The following is a 20168-nucleotide window of genomic DNA, read 5'->3' as shown; positions in this document are numbered from 1 at the left end:
AGATGCATCCTCCACCATCTTCTCCATTTTTCTTAAATCACTTTTGATTGCTACTAACATAATTTTAAAAAAAATATATATTTAATCCATATAGTTTAAGTTAATTTATTAATTTTAAAAAATATACTAAAATATTTTTAAAGTTTTAAAAAATTATATTAATTACTTAATTTATTAATTTTAATAATTAAATATTAAAAAATTTAAAATATTCTTGATTAGAGTGATTAATTAATTTAAATTTTATAAAAATTGATAATTTAGTTTTAGATAATATTTAAATTAAAATTATATAAATAATTTAAAACAATTAGCTGTTTTTTAATAAAATAATTAAAAAATTTTATTTTTATTGAATAATTTTAAAATGAAAATAAATTAATTAATTTTATAATAAATGAGAGATTTTATAATAATTTATCATTTTGTTAATTACCTTTTGATAATCCCAGGTGGCGGTGTAATTGCCACATAATTATTATTAAAGCCCTAGAAAATCACTTTTTATTGAGCAATTTGTCATATAAAAAGGAATTTGGAAATATGCCCATGTGACGCCAAATTCACAACGTTTCTAAATCATATACGACTCTACGTCATTGCCATTTAAAAAAAAAAAACTCAAAAGCCGATTTTTTAAAATTATTTCGTTTTATTTCTAAGTCCACTTTCTCATTTGGCATTTTCTAATTTTTCTGAAATTTTATATTTTCTTAGATCTTGAGCCTCTTCTTTTTGGGAGACTGGTCCCTTTCCTTAAAGTTCAAGGGCTCCGTCCATAATCCCCCGTGATTGTCTCTTTCAAATCGGGCATTTGTTAATTAATCTCGTAGATCGGTCATTAAAAAAATTAGAGTAAACTATAATTTAATCCCTCTGATTTAGTGAAATATAATAGTTTGTTCCTCTATTTTAAAAAATCATCAATTTAGTCACTATAATTTTTAAAAACTATGTCATTGGTCCCTCCCGTTAAATTTTTAATTAAATCACCATTAATTTTAGTTAAAAGACTAAAATACCCATATCAACTTCTTCTCCAATATTTTCGACGACTTTATACATTTTCTTTCTTTTTCTCTCTTCAGAAAGAAAAAAAAAAAACTCTTTTCCCCTTTTTATTCTGTGATTTTTAACGCATCACATCTTTGCTATGGTGTTGAAGATCTAAGTTTTGTATATTCCGCTTATTAACTTGTAGGTACTTTTTGTTCTTAACCTTATAGTGATGTTTGAACTGAGTTGGATCAGGCAGAGGGTTTGATGTGAACCGATTATGATTATCAGCAGAGGAAGCAAAAGGAGTAGCAATGTCATCACCAAATAGTGTTGTGTCGTCATTTCAGATGGATTTTGGGATTAGAAGCATAAGCTATAAAAGAGAAATGGAAGCCATTGATGCCGAGAGAGCGAGTTCTTGTTCCTTTCAGATTCAGAAAATCCTCACAGTGGCCCTAATGCCACACTTGTAATTCTTATTCAGATATTTTCCCTCCCATCCACTGTTGGTATCGGGTGAGCAACTGGTGACCGACTGAAGAAGAAGATAATGGGTTTTGGGTTTTTGGGGTGTGAGTATAAAGAAGAAGAAGGGTTTTTAGGGTGTGGGCGTAAAGAAGAAGAAGAAGAAAATAATGGGTTTTTAGGGTGTGGGTGAATAAGAAGAAGAAGATAATAGATTTTTGGGGTGTGGGTGTAAAGACGAAGAAGGGTTTTTGGGGTGTGAGTGTAAAGAAAAAGAAGAGAATGATATTAATAATAGGTATTTTAGTCTTTTAATTAAGACTAACGGTAACTTTAACTGAAAATCTAACGGAGATCAATGACATAGTTTTTAAAAATTACAGTGGCTAAATTGACGATTTTTTAAAATAGAGAGACGAAATATTGTATTTCACTAAACTAGAGGGACTCAATTATAGTTTACTCAAAAAATTATTATTAAGTTCTCATATAATTTTTATTTTTATTTTTAAAATTATATTAAAAAATTTACTATTTAATCATTTCATTAATTTTTTGAAATGAATCATTTCATTAATTTTAATTATTAAATATTTTATTATTTAATTATTATAATTAAAAAATTATTAATTAATTATTTAATTTTATAAAAAATTATTAATTAATTATTTCAATTAAAATATTTTATAATATTTAATAGTTAAAAAAATTAATAAGTAACGTTTTTTTAAATTAAAAGATTAATTAATAAATTTTTTATAATATAAAAATTAAATAATAGCTAATTAAACTCAATTTATTTAAATATTAATTTTTTTATTAAATAGATATAAATTGAGATGTATTTAAATGATCTAAGCAAATTTAATATTAATATGTAAAACAGGCTACAAAAATAGTACAAAAAATAGTTCAAAATAGGATTCATTGGGGCAGGAAACTTTATGCGGCTGGCCACGAGAAGTCTCTCCATGAACGTTCCGTGTTAGGCAAGGCTAGGGGTGAGTATTCGGTCGGTTTGGTTTAAAATCGAACTGAATCGAATAAATTGAAAATTAAAATTTTAGTATTTATAAAGATCGAATCGAATTGATTTTGATTAAAAATCAAATCGAATTGAATCGGTTTAATTCGATTCGATTCGGTTCGGTTTGATCGGTTTTGATTTTTAATAACTTTTTTTATTTTTTACACTTTATTTTTATTTTAAAATTTAATTAAAATATTTTAATTTTAATATAATTTAATTTCTCTATATTATTAAAAAAACATATTATTATCACTAATCGGTTCGGTTTGATTTTTTTGATTTTTTTCTGATCAAAATCGAATCGAATCGAACTAACCAAAATTTCTGAAATTAAAAACCGAACCGAATCAAAATATATAGAAAATCGAATCCAATTTTCAATTCGATTTGATTCGATCGATTTTTTCAACCAAATACTGCTCACCCTTAGCCAAAGCATAGACCTTCTATTCACAAATAAAGAAAACGATAATTACAAAAATAAAAAATAATATATAAATAATTTCAAATTATTTAATATATAATATAATGTAAATTTCAAAAATTAAAATATTGTTTATTAGATGTAATATATTTTCTTAATATTTTGATATGATTAATCATATTTTATTTACGAACTTTTATTTCAATTTTAATATGTAATTTTATAAATAAAAATAAAAATATAATGAGAACAAAAATCATATGTTCATATCTCTTAATATAATAATAAAAACTATTCCATTCATTCAACAAAAATATATTTATTTTTCGTTTTATCTATCCAAAAATATGTACCACTTTATTTTTTAAGTTGATAATTTATTTATTATTTTCTTAATACACTACAATTTAATATATATTAAAAAATAAAATTTATTATTTAATTATAAAATAATATGAGTGGAGGTTGTATTTAAAAAAGTATATAAAGTTTATTTTTTAACTATATTAACCATATTTTATTAATTGAATATAAAATTTTCATTAAATAATAGTTATTCCTCCCCACAAAGTCAACTTCAAATTATATACCATTTTTAGAATTTCTGGTTGTTTACTAACTTATTAACAAACTTATTATGAATATGAAATTATTTAGTTATATAAATAATTTTATTTTTTATATAATGATACGAGTATAATATAAATTTAAATAATAAAAAATATTTTTTTAACTATATTAATTATATTTTAAAATTATAGTAAAATAAAAATAAATATATTTTTTGTGAAGAATGAGGAAACTCACTAGTACAGAAATTTTATTATCAACGATAAATCTAGAATAATAAAATACGAAGTAAATTATTTTAATTAAAATAGCTAATAACTAAACTAAATAACATATAAATAAATAAGAGAATAAGCTCGGCTTTATTGCAAAACAATTTTTTTTATTTATTGTATAAAATTCAATCTAGCCCAGACAAATAGTAACATAAATAATTAATTTAATAATTATAAAATTCATTTACACATAAACTTTAAGTTTATATTAAATATATTTAATAAGCAATTATTCACAATGAAGTTAATAATAATTCACCGGCTAACCTTAGCGCCAAATCCTTCTTGTGGGGCTGCAGCTTGGGACGAAAGAGATACAATTGTTAAAAAATGGAGCCAAACTAAACGCAAACGGCTCACCAAGGTAAAGGAAAATGTTAGGGTTGAGATGTTTCCCGCAATCAAATTACTTGAAACGATTCTACAGAAGGATTACCATCAACTGCCTGAGCAACAGCATTCAACCTCTCCCAACCTCTAATCTCACTCTTTGCTTCTCATCTAATCTCTCCTCTTTCTCTATATCCATTTCTAATATTCACCAATATCGAAAATTATATGCTACTGTTACACATACTTCCAATTCCAATGTTACTACATCCTCAACTGAATCTCCCCTAACAGGTGCCCCTTTTAATCTATTTACGTGTTTATAATTATAAATGGGTTTCGTCAATTTTGCTTAAAAGTTTCAGACTTTGGTGAATGACGGTCTAACTCCAATTACAGGTTTGGAGGATGATTTAGTGGGTTATGTTTTGGGCAAGAAGAAGGCAACTGAAGTAGCCCATTTGTAGGTACTTCATCCTCAGCTTAATTTGTTGTTCCTCCTAATTTTGGCAATAACAAGTCATAATATCTATTTCCATGGCGTGATTCTTCTTTATGCATCTATTTTGTTATTACTATGATTTGGTAATTCAATTTCAGGGTATGGAAGCATGTAGTCCAGAAAGGGGACACGGTTATAGATGCTACTTGCGGGAACGGCTACGACACCTTAGCCATGCTTAAAATGGTGGCTGATGAATCAGGCACTGCTCGTGTTTACGGAATGGACATCCAGAGAGATGCTTTAGAGAACACTTCTTCATTGCTTGATGAAAATGTCACTCCCAAGGAGGTAATTCTATTTTCCAAGCCCCCCTCCTCTTTCTTTACAGTTAATCACTACGGTTTGGCGTACTGGGTGCTTGATTCTGGCATTTGTAGTTGCATCTTGTATGACCAAAATTACTTGAATTGAACATCTGATTTATTTATTTATTTATTTCTTTTATTGGCCTTTTGAAACAGATGAGATTAATTAATCTTATTTTCCACTAACAGTTTCTTTTGATTGTGGTCATTTGTCCCTGATGAAACTAAAATTTTTACAGAAACAGCTTGTAAAGCTCTTTTCCATCTGTCACAGTAGAATAGAAGAAATTATTCCAGAAAATAGCCCTGTAAGGTACACTTTGTGCTGAAATTTGTACTTCTTTTTGGCTCTTTCTAGTTTGTGTTGCCGTAAAGATACACCTTTTTCACATGTCACCTGTTAGAATTTTCTTTTACTACAGCCTTATTGCTGATTTTGATTGAAGAAACCTAATGCCATTTGTTCTATTAGGCTTGTTGCATTCAACCTGGGCTACCTTCCAGGAGGTGACAAAGCTCTAACAACAGTTCCAGAAACAACCATGATGGCAATAGAGTCTGCAAAGAGGGTCTTAGTGCCTGGAGGACTCATCAGTTTAGTTGTGTATGTGGGACATCCTGGTGGAAGGTAAATTTTTTTCTCTGCATGATTCTTGGTGTCACAACTATGTGTTCGCACAGCTATTTCTTTGCCGTGGTGCTTGAAACAAACACTAAGCAGTTAGTTGATTTCTGATTTTGTTTTATAAGTTTTTATTTATGCTGTACTCAGCCAGGAGAATTCCATCTTTTTTTCATGTCCATGTATTGGAATTTTGCTAATCACGCATTTGGTGTGTTTTTTCCTGATACTATTAGTGATAAAAACAATAAGAGTCGAGGCACATATATGAGTACAGTTTTTTTTTTGTAATTTATTTTTTTAAATAATTGCTTGGTAATTTTTTGGGATCTACTTTCATCATGTTTAATGTGTCTTTTTGCCGTTCCAGATAAAATTGCCTGCATGCATTATATAATTTATAATATACTTTTGCTATTCTTTCTGTTCTCTGACGGAGTTTGGTATAGCCTACACCATATATCTGCAACATTGTTCTTATTCCCTTCGTTTAGAAATAATTTAACAAAAATTCAATTCAATTGACTTTTTTTCCTAGCAACTTTCTTATTTCGAATGAAAAAAAATTTAATCCTTTTTAGCTTAAAGAATTTTCATTGTAGAAGAAATTGAAATCTTACCTGATTTTGCAAGAATTCATTGAAATTATTTTCTTGCAAAATAAATTGTACCCAACGAAGGGATTATATGTCTTAGTACATCATTTCTTTTTCCTTATTCTGTTATTAATACCAATTTCTGTGGGGAGAATCATATAAGTTTAACTGGTTAATGATATCTTTTGGTTGCTCCATCCAGGGAAGAATTGGAGACGGTTGAAAGTTTTGCTTCTGGATTATCAGTTGACGAGTGGATATGTTGCAAGTTCCAGATGTTGAATCGACCTTTAGCACCAGTACTTGTATTCTTGTTCAAGAAGTAAAGTCACGGTCACAATGATGATACTGGTAGTCGATATTTTTGTAACCTAGGACCTTTTTGTCTTTGTTGTATTGTGAAACAGTGACCAATTTTTTTTTCTTCCCTTGATTCTTGACAAGTGTTCGGACTCATAAACACTCGAAACATCTTTAATTATGGATATCTTGAGGGAGAGGGTTGAATGACAATGATTGAATAGTTGAATTTTCTGTTGTTTTGTTTTACTTTATTATCCTGCCCCCTTATATGCTGATTTGAAGATATATCTTGTAGCATTATGGAGTGCATGCAACATATTATTGAGGAGGAGGGGATGTCTCAAAAAAAAAAAAAAAAAAAAAGAGAGATTAATTTAAAAAAAAATATATATATATATATATTATATAGAAGAAAGAATTAGTCCTGTGATGGCGGCAAAAAAAAAAACGATCGCGATGGGACTCGAACCCACAATCTCCCGCTCCGGAGGCGAGCGCCTTATCCATTAGGCCACGCGATCAATTTGAGGTGATTTGCATTAAACAAAATATAAAATTTATTTCTTTAAAGTTTATTTTGAACTATTTAACAAGCAAAATTCAAAAATGTTTTCTACTGAGGACTTCTAGACATCCAATTTTCACTTTCAATTACAAAAACAATTAAACATGCCATGAAACAAAACAAACTATTTCTTGGGAAAAAATATAGTGAAAATGCCCTTAAAATGACTAAACTCTATCTTGGAGATTCAGCTAAGGAACCACTAAATTCATATCAAAGGGCAGGTTTAAATGAGTACTGATGCTTCTCAACACAAACATTCCCTTCCACTGTTCCTATTATTTTCCTAAATTCAAACTGAAAGACATGCTAGTTGCCTCAAGAGGAAAAAAAAAAAAAATCCCATGTATCTTGCTATCATACTAACATCAACTACAAAAGGAAAATTAGAAAATCGCGATCCTAGTTCAGTGGGAGCATCAAAGGGATGATGCCTGATGACAAAGTCTTGGTCTTGTATTGGTACAAAATTCGATTCTTATACTTAAATTGAGAATTAATATTTGATTTATCTATTAATTCTAGATCCGATACTCTACTGACTATTTCCTTATGCGATATAAGATTTTTATTCTATATCTTCTAAATCTGACTGATTTTGCTCAATTTTGAATGCTTCATTTTCAATTGTAATCACAGGCTTTTTAGGTTCTTTATTTGTGAAAGAATTAAGAATTTTTCCATCCTGCCAACTTATCCTCCTTTTCCAACGATTATGGTATGTGAACCCTCATCAGTCGGTACAAATTCTTCTTTGTAGTTCACTCATCCTTTCTTTATTCATTCTATGAAGCTGATCCCCTTCTGTACTTGCCTCGGTTTGTAGTTCCAAATGCTTGTGCCACGCCTCAATCTCGAGCTCCACAAGTTAATAGCAGAGGAATGCTTGATAAGCGAGAATAAAAACAGACAGAGGTGCGCATCGGGGCAAAGGATTGCTGCTTGAGAAAGGAAGGGTAAGATCACGGAGAAGTCGGGAGGATGACTCCTGGAGGAATAAGATGAACACAGCCGAGATGCTTCGATGTGCCTAGTTGGAATTTCACGACTCCTGGGGTCATCACTTAAGCCTTTTTTGAAATTTTGTTAATGAAGTAAAAATCTAGGCCGGGCTGACTTCAACGTAAATTTTTTTGGACAGGGAAGAAAAGCAGCAACGTACAGAAAAGAATTGCAAATCCTGGCATCACCAGTCGCAATTCAGGAGAGGCCATGCATGAAGGATAAGTGCGTGGCCCCAGAGAGCTTGTTAAGAGTTTTTGACAAATCATCAGGGCGTCAATTCTGAACCTTCCATCTCTGATCTCGATCTGCTGTTGATCACCCAACAAGGTCTATAAGAAACAAGAAAAGTTATATTGTATTTTGGCATTCCCTAATCTCTATATTTCCTTGCCATTGTGTTTTTATTTGGACAATCAACTATTATCTAGTTTACTCCTAAGACGTAAGAAGTGCTCATTCTTTCTCTTCTTTATCCCTCGGTTCCATTTTAGTTTCAACAAAATCTGCATATTAACAAGTTTCTCACAGCTGAAAATTTCCATAATTTCCGCGGGATAGCTCTTACAATTCCTCCTGTTGATGGTCACCGAGGTTCAATCCCGACGAGTTTTGATTGCAACTGCACCGATCAGTATGAGATATATTGGTGGATAGCATGATTCTCCATTCCCATACAAACTCCAAAATAGAAAAATTTGCTTAAAATCATTCATCCATAATTCCATAGAACTGCTCTGCAAATGAAACAGCAATCAAACATAAATCTGCCCACCGGTCATGTAACCTGAATGTTACCAACACGATCGTAGCCCGTGAATCCTACAAATTGATTTAAAAAAACTCCTGGTTCAGAAGAAGAATCATGCTAGTTTTTCATTTTCGTCAACGAACACAAATAAATCAATTGCATAAACGATGATGCAGAACCGTTACGAAACTTATGAAACCATGCTTCAATTCCTTCCTAAAAAGTTCTTATTTCATTTTCCTCCATCAGACACCCAGTATAAAGTTTTGCAATGTGATGCCAACGGTTTTTGATAAAAGGGTAATGGAATTTTCAAAGTGTAACTGCAACTCAAAAATGATCTTAGAAAAATGACACTAGTTGTTCAACTGCTTTAGATACAAACTCTTTCAACACACCACGTACATTGCTTCCAAGCTTCCAGATTTATGAAGTGTTAACAGGTGTCTCAGGATGAGCTCCCCATTCAGTCCATGATCCATCATAGACTGCAACATCTTGCTTCCCAAGTCGGTGCAGACCCTGAGGACAAAAGTATGAAGGTTATTTTCATACAATAAAATTTTGCACTGGTTCAGAACAAAATTCCAGTCCTCTTAATCACGTTCCTCCACTCAATTGGTCGAACAATGCATAGAGTTTGGAAACAACCGACAATTCTGTCCATTTTCATTCAGTAGATTGTACGCGTATCTCCCGCATAAATGAGTTAAAGATATTACCATCCACAGTCTTCTGTGTTTTTTTTTTTTTGGTTCAGATGTGGAAGCACATACATCCAGCAGGACAAGTAAAAGGTATTATCACTCATGCCACCCTTCCATGCATTTTCTGTTGATGTATGCGTACACATGCATGAAACTATTCATGGCACTAGATTCCCATTCCCGAGAGTCAAACTACATCCTAAAGCGGAGATGTATCATTAGTGCATAACAAGAAGAGGTTAAATACCAAAGCAAGTATGCAAGCAGTTACACCAGTCCCACATGAAGTCACAACTGGCCTGTCCAGAGAGATGCCTGCAGAAAGACATATAATTAGCTCACCAAACTATCAGAAAATAACAAAAGCCATATGTCAACCCACAAATTTAGGGGAAACTAAATAAAGTTTAATGTCTACAGCACCAACTCAGGGTTTCAGCTGATATGAAACAGGATCATCTGGGCTAACAAAATTGTTTATTAAATATTGAATGCAAGGCACAAAAGAAATTGAACAAAGTTTGTTAAAACTTATATTTTTTGTTATATAAATAAAACCAGATGCAAAGTAACAAAATTAAACAATTGTTCACCAGTGGTGTCAGCTACTTGGCCACATGTTTAATGTGAGTGAGGTTGTGTGTTCAAATGATTCAGATCCCATTTCAAAAATTTGAGATTTTCCCATTCCCAAAGAAGCTAGATATAACAGCTAAAAATGTCAACTATAATGTTCTCCACCATTATTTACTTCTCGCAAATCAATGGCTTTAAGAAAGCTTTTTCTGTGCAACACTTAACAATTATGCAATTATGTCTACCCTCAAAATCTTAACAAATAGATCACTTGCCATTCTGAAATTATGCAGCCAACATAAATGCTATAAATTGGATATAGAATTCAATTAGTAACTGGTGCAAAAATATAATTACGAAAAATGAAAAAGAAATAAATTGAAAAAAATCTAAGGAAATGAAGGGAAGAAAAAGGTCTTCACCCTCTTGATCAAATCGTTTCTTAAGTTCATCAGCGGGTAAGAGTGTCTGCGAAGCATCTAACAACTGCAATGAAACAACATTCATAATGATGAAGGAAAAGTCAAAATAAGAAACTTGTTTAGAGATTATAATATCAAAAAATGCCACACTTATCCCCATGATTCATAATCTACTCAGAATAAGTTGATATTTTACATGGGGAAAAGGAATGCACTTGCTGCCGGGTACATGACCACTTCTTATTCCCTTTCGAGGCTCCGGCACAGCCCCATCAAATCTGCAAGAAGAGTAGATCTCCATCAAACTGCTTCCTATTCTCTCTCTCTATAAATCTTATCTCAAATAGCATGTTCCAATATCCAAGGAACACCATCTTCAGTATTCATGGTAAATCCGTCCATAAGTATGATAAAACAGTAAATTACAATTGGTAAATGTAATCCCCAATAGTGGTAGCCTATGTTACTCCTCCATAAATGTCCTCAGTCACACTATTATATTTAATATGTGTTGCTTAGCATTTTGACACTTACGATAAAACATCCCTTGGAAGCCCATCCTACGGTTTCTAAAACTATAAACACAATAAGTAATCTTTTCTCTTTCTCCATATTTTCAAAAAAACTACCATGTGGGTAGCACAAGACAAGCAGGATTTTAGTTTTAAAATTGCTGACACTTGTAATATTGATGATGCAACTACTTTCACTATGGGCAGCAAAAATTAGAACAAGCAAGCATATTTTTGTAAAGAATACCTGGCCTTTGAGCGGGCATCTATGTGTTGGTGAGACTTGTCCTCAATGTTTTGTTTAACCTGGAAAATGTCCAGAGTAAACATGCGCACAAATAGTCCAGAAATTAGAAACATTCTATTAGAACAATTATTATTGAACTAAACCTGCTCAAGAGTCCAAACAAGTTGTGGTTGAAACTTCGTCTGAAATGTGATTGGTCCAACCTACAGTAGAGATATGCGTAACATTGAAATCTTCAATGGACATAAATTTATATTCCATCACCGAAGAGAGTTTCATGTCATGATAACATAAATTTAACCCTTTGCAACTATAGAAATAATAAAAAAAGAAAATTGTTAGCACAAGGCTAAGAAGAGAAATGGGGATGAGAAAAGGAAAAAGAATTGGGGATGAAAAGGGAACAGATTCAGATGAGACGAGAATTCAGAAAGGCGATGAGGAAAGAATTAGAGAAGAGATAAGGAAAGAATTAGAGAAGAGATGAGGAAAGAGAGGGAGATGAGAAGATAGGGAGATATTATTGATTATTCTTGAATGCCATTTACAGATAAGAGCTCTCCCCTTTATACATGTACATGAGTAACTACCTTCTAACTAACATTTATTTCCCTCCAAATTCCTCATTCACTTACAACTGACAACAGTTGCAGCAATTACAACTTTTTCCTCCAAAAGCCTATCTTACTAATTCTTTCTATCTGTGACAATACCTTCCCCTTGAGCACATTCTTGTCCCCAAGAATGTAAAAATGCTGGAAATTGAAAGGAATTTCAAGAACCTCTCATTAGCCGAAAGAATGTGAGAATCCAAAAAAGCATCTTCTGCTAGCAAATTAATTCCATAAAAGACCGATCCTCCAAGTTGCATCTTGTTCTAGCAGCTGATACCCAATTGTTAAGGATTGAAATCCTTTCTTTCGCTGCCTTCTCCATCTTTCAAACAAATTTTCTTTAGGAATTACAGATGCAGCTCCTTCCAAGATTAATTTCTTCATTAGCATTCTTGATTTCTCCCATTTATCCTCCATGGAAATTAGGAACTCACAAGAATAGAAATCACAATCAAGATCCTCTTGAATTAATAAGTTCAAATTATCCTCATCGCTCCAAGAAATTGCAATGCCCATCATGGCTACCGTATTACAATAGTAATTCTCCATGAAGTGAAAGGTAATCCAGTAAGGTTCTTCTTTATCTGTTGAACTCCAGCAACAAGAATCTCATCCTGCTTAGTTATATATTGAAGGCCATGACAAAATTGTTGGTCTGTCTTCACAACACTGAAATGCTCAATAGATGTTGAAGTTTCCTTCTTCAATGTCTTCTTGATTGTTAGCAGCTAGTTCTTCAATTTGAATTGAATATGATTGATATGAGACAATCTCCTCTGCAATGCCAATAATATCAAACTCTTCATCTTCTTCACTGCCAACATTGTCAACCTCTTTATGACCTATTTCGAAACCCCGATTGTTCTCATTATTTGAACCATTAGCATCATTCCCAAATTTCTGCTGAATTTCACTCCTATGAGAACTAAACATGTCATTAAGGGAAAGAAAATCGTGACCCATCTAAATATGAACCTTGTCATTCTTATCGGAACCATCACCAACTTGGCTTTCATTTGGCTTGTAAGAATTTCCAAAAAGGAAATCTTCATCAGTTCTCGGTTCACTAACATCAGGCTTTTCAGATTTTCTCAATTCATGATCTGGTTTCTTGCACAACTCTTCTTGCAATCTCTCAACACATTCAAGAAGCTTTTGTAAGATCTTTATTTGCCAATCTTCTTGTTCCATGGACTGATTGTATTTTGTATCCAAGAAAAATTGGGAAAGAAATGAGAACCTTAAGATTGCAGAAAAAAAATATTTTAATTTCAATAAAAACCCTAGATTGAAATTTCAAGCACTTCAAGAAACAGGTTTCTTGAAATGAACAAAGTGAAAACTTAAAGAAAAGAACAAAGGAATAACCAAAAACTAACAAAGGAAGAAGGAAATCTAATTCAAGAAAGTAAGAAAAAAGAAAGAAAGAAAGGAGAAACAAGATTTGTCAAGGAAAGAAGGCAAAAGGGGAAAGAAAAATGGAGAAATTTCAGGTAAAAGAAAGAAAGAAAATCCAGGGAAAGAAAGGAGAACAACAAAGGAAGGAGGGGAAGAAATATCTGGGAAGAAGGAAGAATAAATTTAGAGAGGAGAAGAAGAAGAATAGAGAAATAACATTGCAAAGAACCTGGAATTTCAGGAAGCTTTAAACCTTCATCTGATACCAATTGTTAGCACAAGGCTAAGAATAAAAATGGGGATGAGAAAAGGAAGAAGAATTGGGGATGAAAAGGGAACAGATTCAGATGAGAAGAGAATTCAGAAAGGAGATGAGGAAAGAATTAGAGAAGGGAGGTGAGAACAAAGAGGGAGATGAGAAGATAGGGAGAGATATTATTGATTATTCTTGAATGCCATTTACAGGTATGAGCTATCTCCTTTATACATGTACATGAGTAACAACCTTCTAACTAACATTTATTTCCCTCCAAATTCCTCATTCAGTTACAACTGACAACAATTACAGCAGTTATAACTTTTCCCTCCAAAAGCCTATCTTACTACTTATTCTTTCTATATGTGACAAAAACCTTTCTTTTGCTCACTTGCTCACACACGCACACTCGCACAGGTAGATTCAAAAAGTAGCTATTTTGGTTTGCAATTAAAGAGTTGTTCACATAAGAAATAACATATAAAAACCAGTGAACAGATTGAATGAAGAAAACTCAATAAGCAGTTGCTACCTACAGTATTTCTGAAAATCATACTGCAGTGGTCAGTCTAGCCATTTTGCTTGTTCTTTCACCATTTGAAAGGTTTAAAATGACTATTATGGGATGAATCCCATATCAATGGAGTAATCAAGCACTTTAACCCCCAAATGACAATCATCATTTAATTAAAAAGCATATGTGACAGTAAACCATGGGCTATGTTATTAACCCTATCGATTACAGAATTTTTATACCTCCTCCACAGGTGAATAAGATGTAATTTTTAAATTAATGATATGGGATCTTTAACATAAACTGAGAACTTACTGCCTGGCCTTGATATACTTTCTCTATTGCCTCACTGGCAGCACTAGCTTTCAAGATGGAATCACCAGAAGCACTAGATTCAACATCATAACCAGATGCACGCCATCTTGGCAGACCACCATCTAACACCCAGACTTTGTCATGCCCAAATACTCGAAACATCCTTTTCATTTCATTAAAAAAAGAAACAGGAAAAAGATTAGACTAGTTGCATACATTCGCATTATGCATGTTCCACAAAAGTTGACATATTTTCAATTCCACAACTCACCACCAGACACGAGCGGCACTAAACAGTCCCTTGCCATCATAAATAACCACACCATCCTTATTTTCAATTCCAAGAGCAGAAACAGCAGCTGCAAAAGCTTCCTCCGAAGGCAACATATGTGGCAACTGATAAAAGTTTGCAATTCTCACATAATCAAGAAACAAAATGAGAAGAACCAACAATGTACATAGCAGAACGATACATGACGACCAAGCTAGAAGTTTTCGTTGTCGCTCTATAAGGCAGATGACTGTAAGTGTTTTGTCCAAAGCATATTCAAAACACTTGCAACAAAAAAAGTAATGTTGCATTCATCCAAAAAATAATAGTGAAGCACCACGCTAATAATAGCAGTATTGGGGATTTTTTTGTAAACCAAGGCAAAGGGAAAGAATTAAGGGATGACAAATACATATAACTAAGAAGCATTACACAAAGTTATCTTATATAACCACTTCTGAGGAGAAGCAAATATAATATTTACATGCTCATAAGAAATGACAGAGAGTATCTCACATTTGTTGTTCGATCTGATATCCCATCCACATCAAAGAAAAGAGCACCAGGAATGTGAGCCACCTGTTAGGTAAAGAAGATATTAAATGACTAAGAACAAATTGGATATGAACTTTGAAGTGGATTTGACAGTAGAATATGAAGATCCTATAAATTTAAGGAATAGATAAAAAGTTTTCTAAATGAAAAAATTGAAGATAAAATAATTGTTCAAGACTGTTTAGATTGTATCCAAACCAATTAAATCAGACTCCTCAAAAATAAAACCGTAGTCAGTACCTGATACTCTTGAATTGGATTCCTTTGTTCATCTGGCATGTACCATGACGCATCCAACACCTGAATGATAATCAGGAATACAGTGACAAATTTGTGCAGTAAGTAAAATAGGTGCAACTGAAGTTCATTTACACTAAATTAGAATTTATAAAATGATCAATTAGATGAAACATACTATAGGTCAATAACTATGACTATGCATGTAACTAGAACATGAACTTAACTAGAAGTAGACATCATATCAGCATTTGGCCAAAAGATCTAAAACAGTGAACTTGATGATAAGTGGAGTCCCATTCACCCGAATGCAAGGCCTTTAGATTTCAGTGCTATCAGAGAATTCAATATGTGCATTTTGAATTTTATGACTCAGGTCTGGAATACAAGATATAGAATAGCTGCCAGTGTTGTGGTTTCATTCAGCAAACATTTGCAGGAAATGATGAAATCACGAAAAGGAAAAACAGAATTCATCCAGGCAGTCACTCCTAAAAGGTTACCATGTAAACAAACTTACTCAGTTTTCCAAAATCTTTACAGGGCTTGAGATACATAATGTAACTCCCTTTTCTTTTGTAGGATAGAGCACCATCAGTGTCCGCTAAAAATTGTAATTTTTTCCCTTTCTTAAGAAAGAGGGCAGGGGAAGAGGTAGAGAACAAAAAGGAGACAAGACACAAGGGCAAGAGATTCGGCTGACATATACTTTATAGCAATACATACATGCCTTGTGCAGGTAACCACACACTTACAAAAAAGCCTACATTAACAAAAGCTAGTGGATTTTTTTCCTTAATGTTGTTTTGCAATTTCAAAAAAAATTTTAACTGATATAAGCTTAACAAAGTCCCATAATCCTAAGAATTAATAGCTTGCATAATCATGTATCATAAAAGAAGTCACTTGTTTCTAAACAATCAAATGGGAGAAAAATGGAGTTTCAAGAGGAACATGGCAAAACTAGCAATAGAATATATGATTCTTGACTCGAATCTTGCAAGTTGAATCAATTTCCCAACAAATCGATTAGAATCTATGGAGTGAATCTTAAATATACCTAAATTATACAATTCTTGATTCGAATCTTGCGATTCTCGATTCGAATCCTGCGATTCTCGATTCGAATCCATATCCTAGTGGTTCAAATATATAAGGTAAATTGCAAATGTATCGAAAGAATCAATAGTGAATCCATGTGACCTTAGAGCTTTTTTTCAAATCATTCCTAAATAAAATTTATTTTTTCAAATTATGCAGGATCCGAAAATATTTTCGGATCCTGTGTGTCAAACCTGAGTGTTCGGCAGTATGACTGCCGAACACTCTTGTTCGACACTTTTGGTGTCGAACAGAGTGGAACAGCCACGCGGAGCCTTTGTTCGACACCATTGCGGACACTGGTGTTCAATGGTGTCGAACACCAGTCGCCCTTGCCACGGGAGCAGTCAAACTGCTCCCGTGGCACAGGAGGTGTTCTGCACTCCACGCCTGATGGGTCTGCCAGACACGGTAGAGTCTGTCAAAAAGAAGAGTTCGGCACTTATAGTGCCGAACCCTTCTCTGCCACGCCCCGCGTGCACAGCGCGGTACGGGAGCCTTAACTCTTCCTTCCGACTCCATTTTCGGCTTTCTCCGCCATCTCCACTTCCAGTTTCTTCTCCTTCTTTCCTTTCTTCTTCCATTTCCAGTTTCTTCTCCTTCTTTCCTTTCTTCTTCAAATTTCTTCTTCTTCTCCATAAGTTCTCAACAGAAATTTTCAAGGTTCAACGTCTGCATCTGCGAGCGAGAAATTATTTTTGAATTAATTTTTTTTTATGTAAAAATAAAATAAAATTATAAAATGAAATCTGATATAAAATTTTAACTATTAATTCAAAAAAAAATTAATTCAAAAATAATTTAAATAAATACCTCGCTCGCAGATGCAGACGTTGAACCTTAAAAATTTCTGTTGAGAACTTATGGAGAAGAAGAAGAAATTTGAAGAAGAAAGGAAAGAAGGAGAAGAAACTGGAAATGGAAGAAGAAAGGAAAGAAGGAGAAGAAACTGGAAGTGGAGATGGCAGAGAAAGCCGAAAATGGAGACGGAAGGAAGAGTTAAGGCTCCCGTACCGCGCTGTGCATGCACAGCGCCACGCGGGGCGTGGCAGAGAAGGGTTCGGGATCCGACAGGCGTGGAGTGCAGAACACGCCTCCTGTGCCACGGGAGCAGTTTGACTGCTCCCGTGGCAAGAGCGACTGGTGTTCGACACCATTGATGTCGAACACCAGTGTCCGCGTGGCCGTTCGACACCAATGGTGTCGAACAAAGGCTCCGCGTGGCTGTTCGACATCAATGTTGTCGAAGAAGAGTGTTCGGCAGTATGACTGCCGAACACTCAGGTTTGACACACAGGATCCGAAAATATTTTCGGATCCTGCATGATTTGAAAAAATAAATTTTATTTAGGTATGATTTGAAAAAAAGCTCTGTGACCTTATATTTTAAAATTTAAGATCTCATTCATTTTTATAAGGAAAAGTGTATATAAAATCTTTCCTTAACTACTTTTCCTGTACCACTCATTCTCGTCTCTTTCTTCTTTTTCTTTTTAGTTAAATTTACTTGAGTAATTATAATTGTCAAGTTATGATAATTTATAATAACTTGCTATCTTTTTTTATTATTTTTAATTATTTGATCAAATTTAAACAAAAGTTTCAGCATATTTATAATGATAACTACTCTCTACAATTCCAAAGTTCATAATTTATAACATAAATGATAAAGCTATATAAGATAGAAATACATATTATTCTATTATAAAGAATATTTCTAAGCGTATAAATGATAATTATATATTTATCAAAATATGTCATTATAAGAATTTCTTCACTTATTTTTAGAACATATATTATTTTTAGATAATTTTTAGATTTTTTTATAGCATCTTACAATTAGATTCGATTCTCAATTGATAAAATGAAGATTCCAATTCTTGATTCTCAATTCAACAACTATGGATTATACCTTCATATCCGGCTTCCTGAGATTTTCATGGAGCCAATCAACAGATACAACAGGTTCATTTGTAGACAAAGAATGTGTAGAAAAATTAGCTTTTGAACCAACAACAGAGGAAGCCATGACTCGAGGAACCCAGCCAGACGTCTTATATGATGTATAGACAGGATCAGCCAGCAGATGAAATGATCTTTTCTGCAGAAACATAAAATATATACTAAAGATCAAAAGGAAGCTTGGAATAATTAATACGGCTACAAATAAGTGCTATAGTTATCTCTTTTTTTAGAGATAAAGTGCTATAATTATCAGTGCTGATAAAAAGTTGAAGCTTTTTCAAAACGATAGCTAATTCAGAAAGCAGTAAAAACGTTTGAAAAAAATAAGTCCTGTAAAACATAAACAAACAACAATAGTTGTTAATGCAGAATCCTTTAAGCCAAGAGAGGCAGATCACAAGCAGCTATGCTCCCCCCCACCCAAAAAAAAAAAAAAAAAATAGCAGACATTCTATAGTAATTTGGAAACAACAAAGAAGCGGCCAATAACCCACCACCAATTCTGAAGCTCACACATATATCAATAAGCATAAGTACATGAAACATCACTACTCAAATTTAGCTAGCAAGAAAATTGAAAATGCAGTAGCGCACACAGTCTAAAGCAATCAACTTACAGTACGCACGATTTCAACTCAGGTAACTCAAGGTTGATTGCAGCAACAAGCCATAAATTTTACCATCACAAGCTCAAACTTCATAAAACAAAATAATCGATACTTGAAAACGGAATAATCGAAATCAATACCCAAAAAAGCACAACAATCCAACACAAGTAGAAAACCCAAAGTCACATGTTGAAACGGAAAACAGAAGAAAGGGAGTAAAATCCATATATAGAATCAAATACTAGAGACAAACATAGGGTAATCATTTTAGAAAAATGGAGTTCTGTGGCACTCACATTAAAGAGAGGAGTAAAGATTTGAGTTTTGTGTGAGGAGTGCGAGGAGCGAAACAAACGATGACCCAATAGAGCCCTGGTGAAAGCGGATGATGCCATTTACTCAAAGACCATAGAAAATAGATGTGAAGCCAAAGGGCAATCAATTTTCTGCCCGTTTATGATGCTGATTGACGACATCGACGGCGGCAGCTTATTTTGCTGCTTGGTGAATAGCGCTTTTTTACTTCGAAACGTTTCGGGATATCCGGTCTCATCGGATGATTTTTTTTTCTTTTGAAATGAATTTGAAATCTTCGGAGATTTTATTTATATTTAAATTTAAATTTAATTAATATTTTTAATATTTAAATTGGTATTAAATTCAATTTAGATCTATTATAATAAATTTAATTTATTTAAAAATTTAATTATTATTATTGTTATTTAATTAGTATAATCACATCTAATTTTATATATTTTAATTAAAATAAATTATATTTTAATTTTTAAATTTTAATATAATTAATATATCTGTCTCTTATTTTTTAAAATTAAACCTTTAGATTTTTAAATTTTAAATTTATCCAATCTAAAATTTTTTCATCCATAATTTTATTAATAAATTGTTATAAATAAATTTTTTCGGCATTTTCAATTTGAGATAAGAATCATGAAACGGAGATGAGCAAAAACATGCAAATGAGTTGGCGTTTTTTATTTGAGTATTGAAACAGAAAATCTAAAATTTCAAGTTGAACCAAAAGTCCATCTTCACTCCAACAGTTTTCGGTCTTCACCATTATCTAGTCCAAAAATGAATAATGTTGATCGTTATACACGGCCACACAAC

General features: G+C 32.7%; 2 protein-coding genes and 1 non-coding gene across 5 annotated transcripts; 1 reads left to right on the top strand and 2 right to left on the bottom strand.

The window, feature by feature from the left end:
* Nucleotides 1-4056: 4056 nt before the first annotated feature.
* LOC110616850 (putative rRNA methylase YtqB) lies at nucleotides 4057-6655 on the top strand. Of its 2 annotated transcripts, none has more exons than XM_021759351.2 (6): nucleotides 4057-4387; nucleotides 4493-4556; nucleotides 4694-4886; nucleotides 5149-5216; nucleotides 5376-5531; nucleotides 6324-6655. In XM_021759351.2, exons 1-6 carry the CDS (start codon nucleotides 4138-4140, stop codon nucleotides 6445-6447), a joined length of 855 nt encoding a protein of 284 aa, XP_021615043.1. In that variant the 5' UTR covers nucleotides 4057-4137; the 3' UTR covers nucleotides 6448-6655. The 2 variants fall into 2 exon arrangements, with proteins under 2 accessions (XP_021615043.1, XP_021615042.1); XM_021759350.2 differs by having other exon boundaries at nucleotides 4060-4387; nucleotides 5143-5216.
* Nucleotides 6656-6872: 217 nt separating this feature from the next.
* On the bottom strand, nucleotides 6873-6945 carry TRNAR-CCG. Its single transcript has one exon. It is a non-coding gene; the product is annotated as a tRNA-Arg (tRNA).
* A 1694-nt stretch (nucleotides 6946-8639) lies between these two features.
* LOC110617681 (thiosulfate/3-mercaptopyruvate sulfurtransferase 1, mitochondrial) lies at nucleotides 8640-19573 on the bottom strand. Of its 2 annotated transcripts, XM_043957539.1 has the most exons (13): nucleotides 19337-19422; nucleotides 18380-18568; nucleotides 15370-15429; nucleotides 15091-15153; nucleotides 14575-14699; nucleotides 14304-14466; nucleotides 11350-11409; nucleotides 11207-11265; nucleotides 10644-10725; nucleotides 10448-10511; nucleotides 9697-9764; nucleotides 9148-9264; nucleotides 8640-8813 (listed from the first exon to the last, which is right to left on the bottom strand). In XM_043957539.1, the coding sequence occupies exons 2-12, from the start codon at nucleotides 18494-18496 to the stop codon at nucleotides 9169-9171; spliced, it is 957 nt and encodes a 318-aa protein (XP_043813474.1). In that variant the 5' UTR covers nucleotides 18497-18568; nucleotides 19337-19422; the 3' UTR covers nucleotides 8640-8813; nucleotides 9148-9168. The 2 variants fall into 2 exon arrangements, with proteins under 2 accessions (XP_043813474.1, XP_021616328.1); XM_021760636.2 differs by lacking the exon at nucleotides 8640-8813 and having other exon boundaries at nucleotides 8842-9264; nucleotides 19337-19573.
* Nucleotides 19574-20168: the final 595 nt, after the last annotated feature.

Source organism: Manihot esculenta, chromosome 6, assembly GCF_001659605.2.
Source record: "Manihot esculenta cultivar AM560-2 chromosome 6, M.esculenta_v8, whole genome shotgun sequence".
In the NCBI taxonomy this organism is placed as follows: Eukaryota; Viridiplantae; Streptophyta; class Magnoliopsida; order Malpighiales; family Euphorbiaceae; genus Manihot; species Manihot esculenta.
This window is presented reverse-complemented; position numbering and strand designations above follow the sequence as displayed.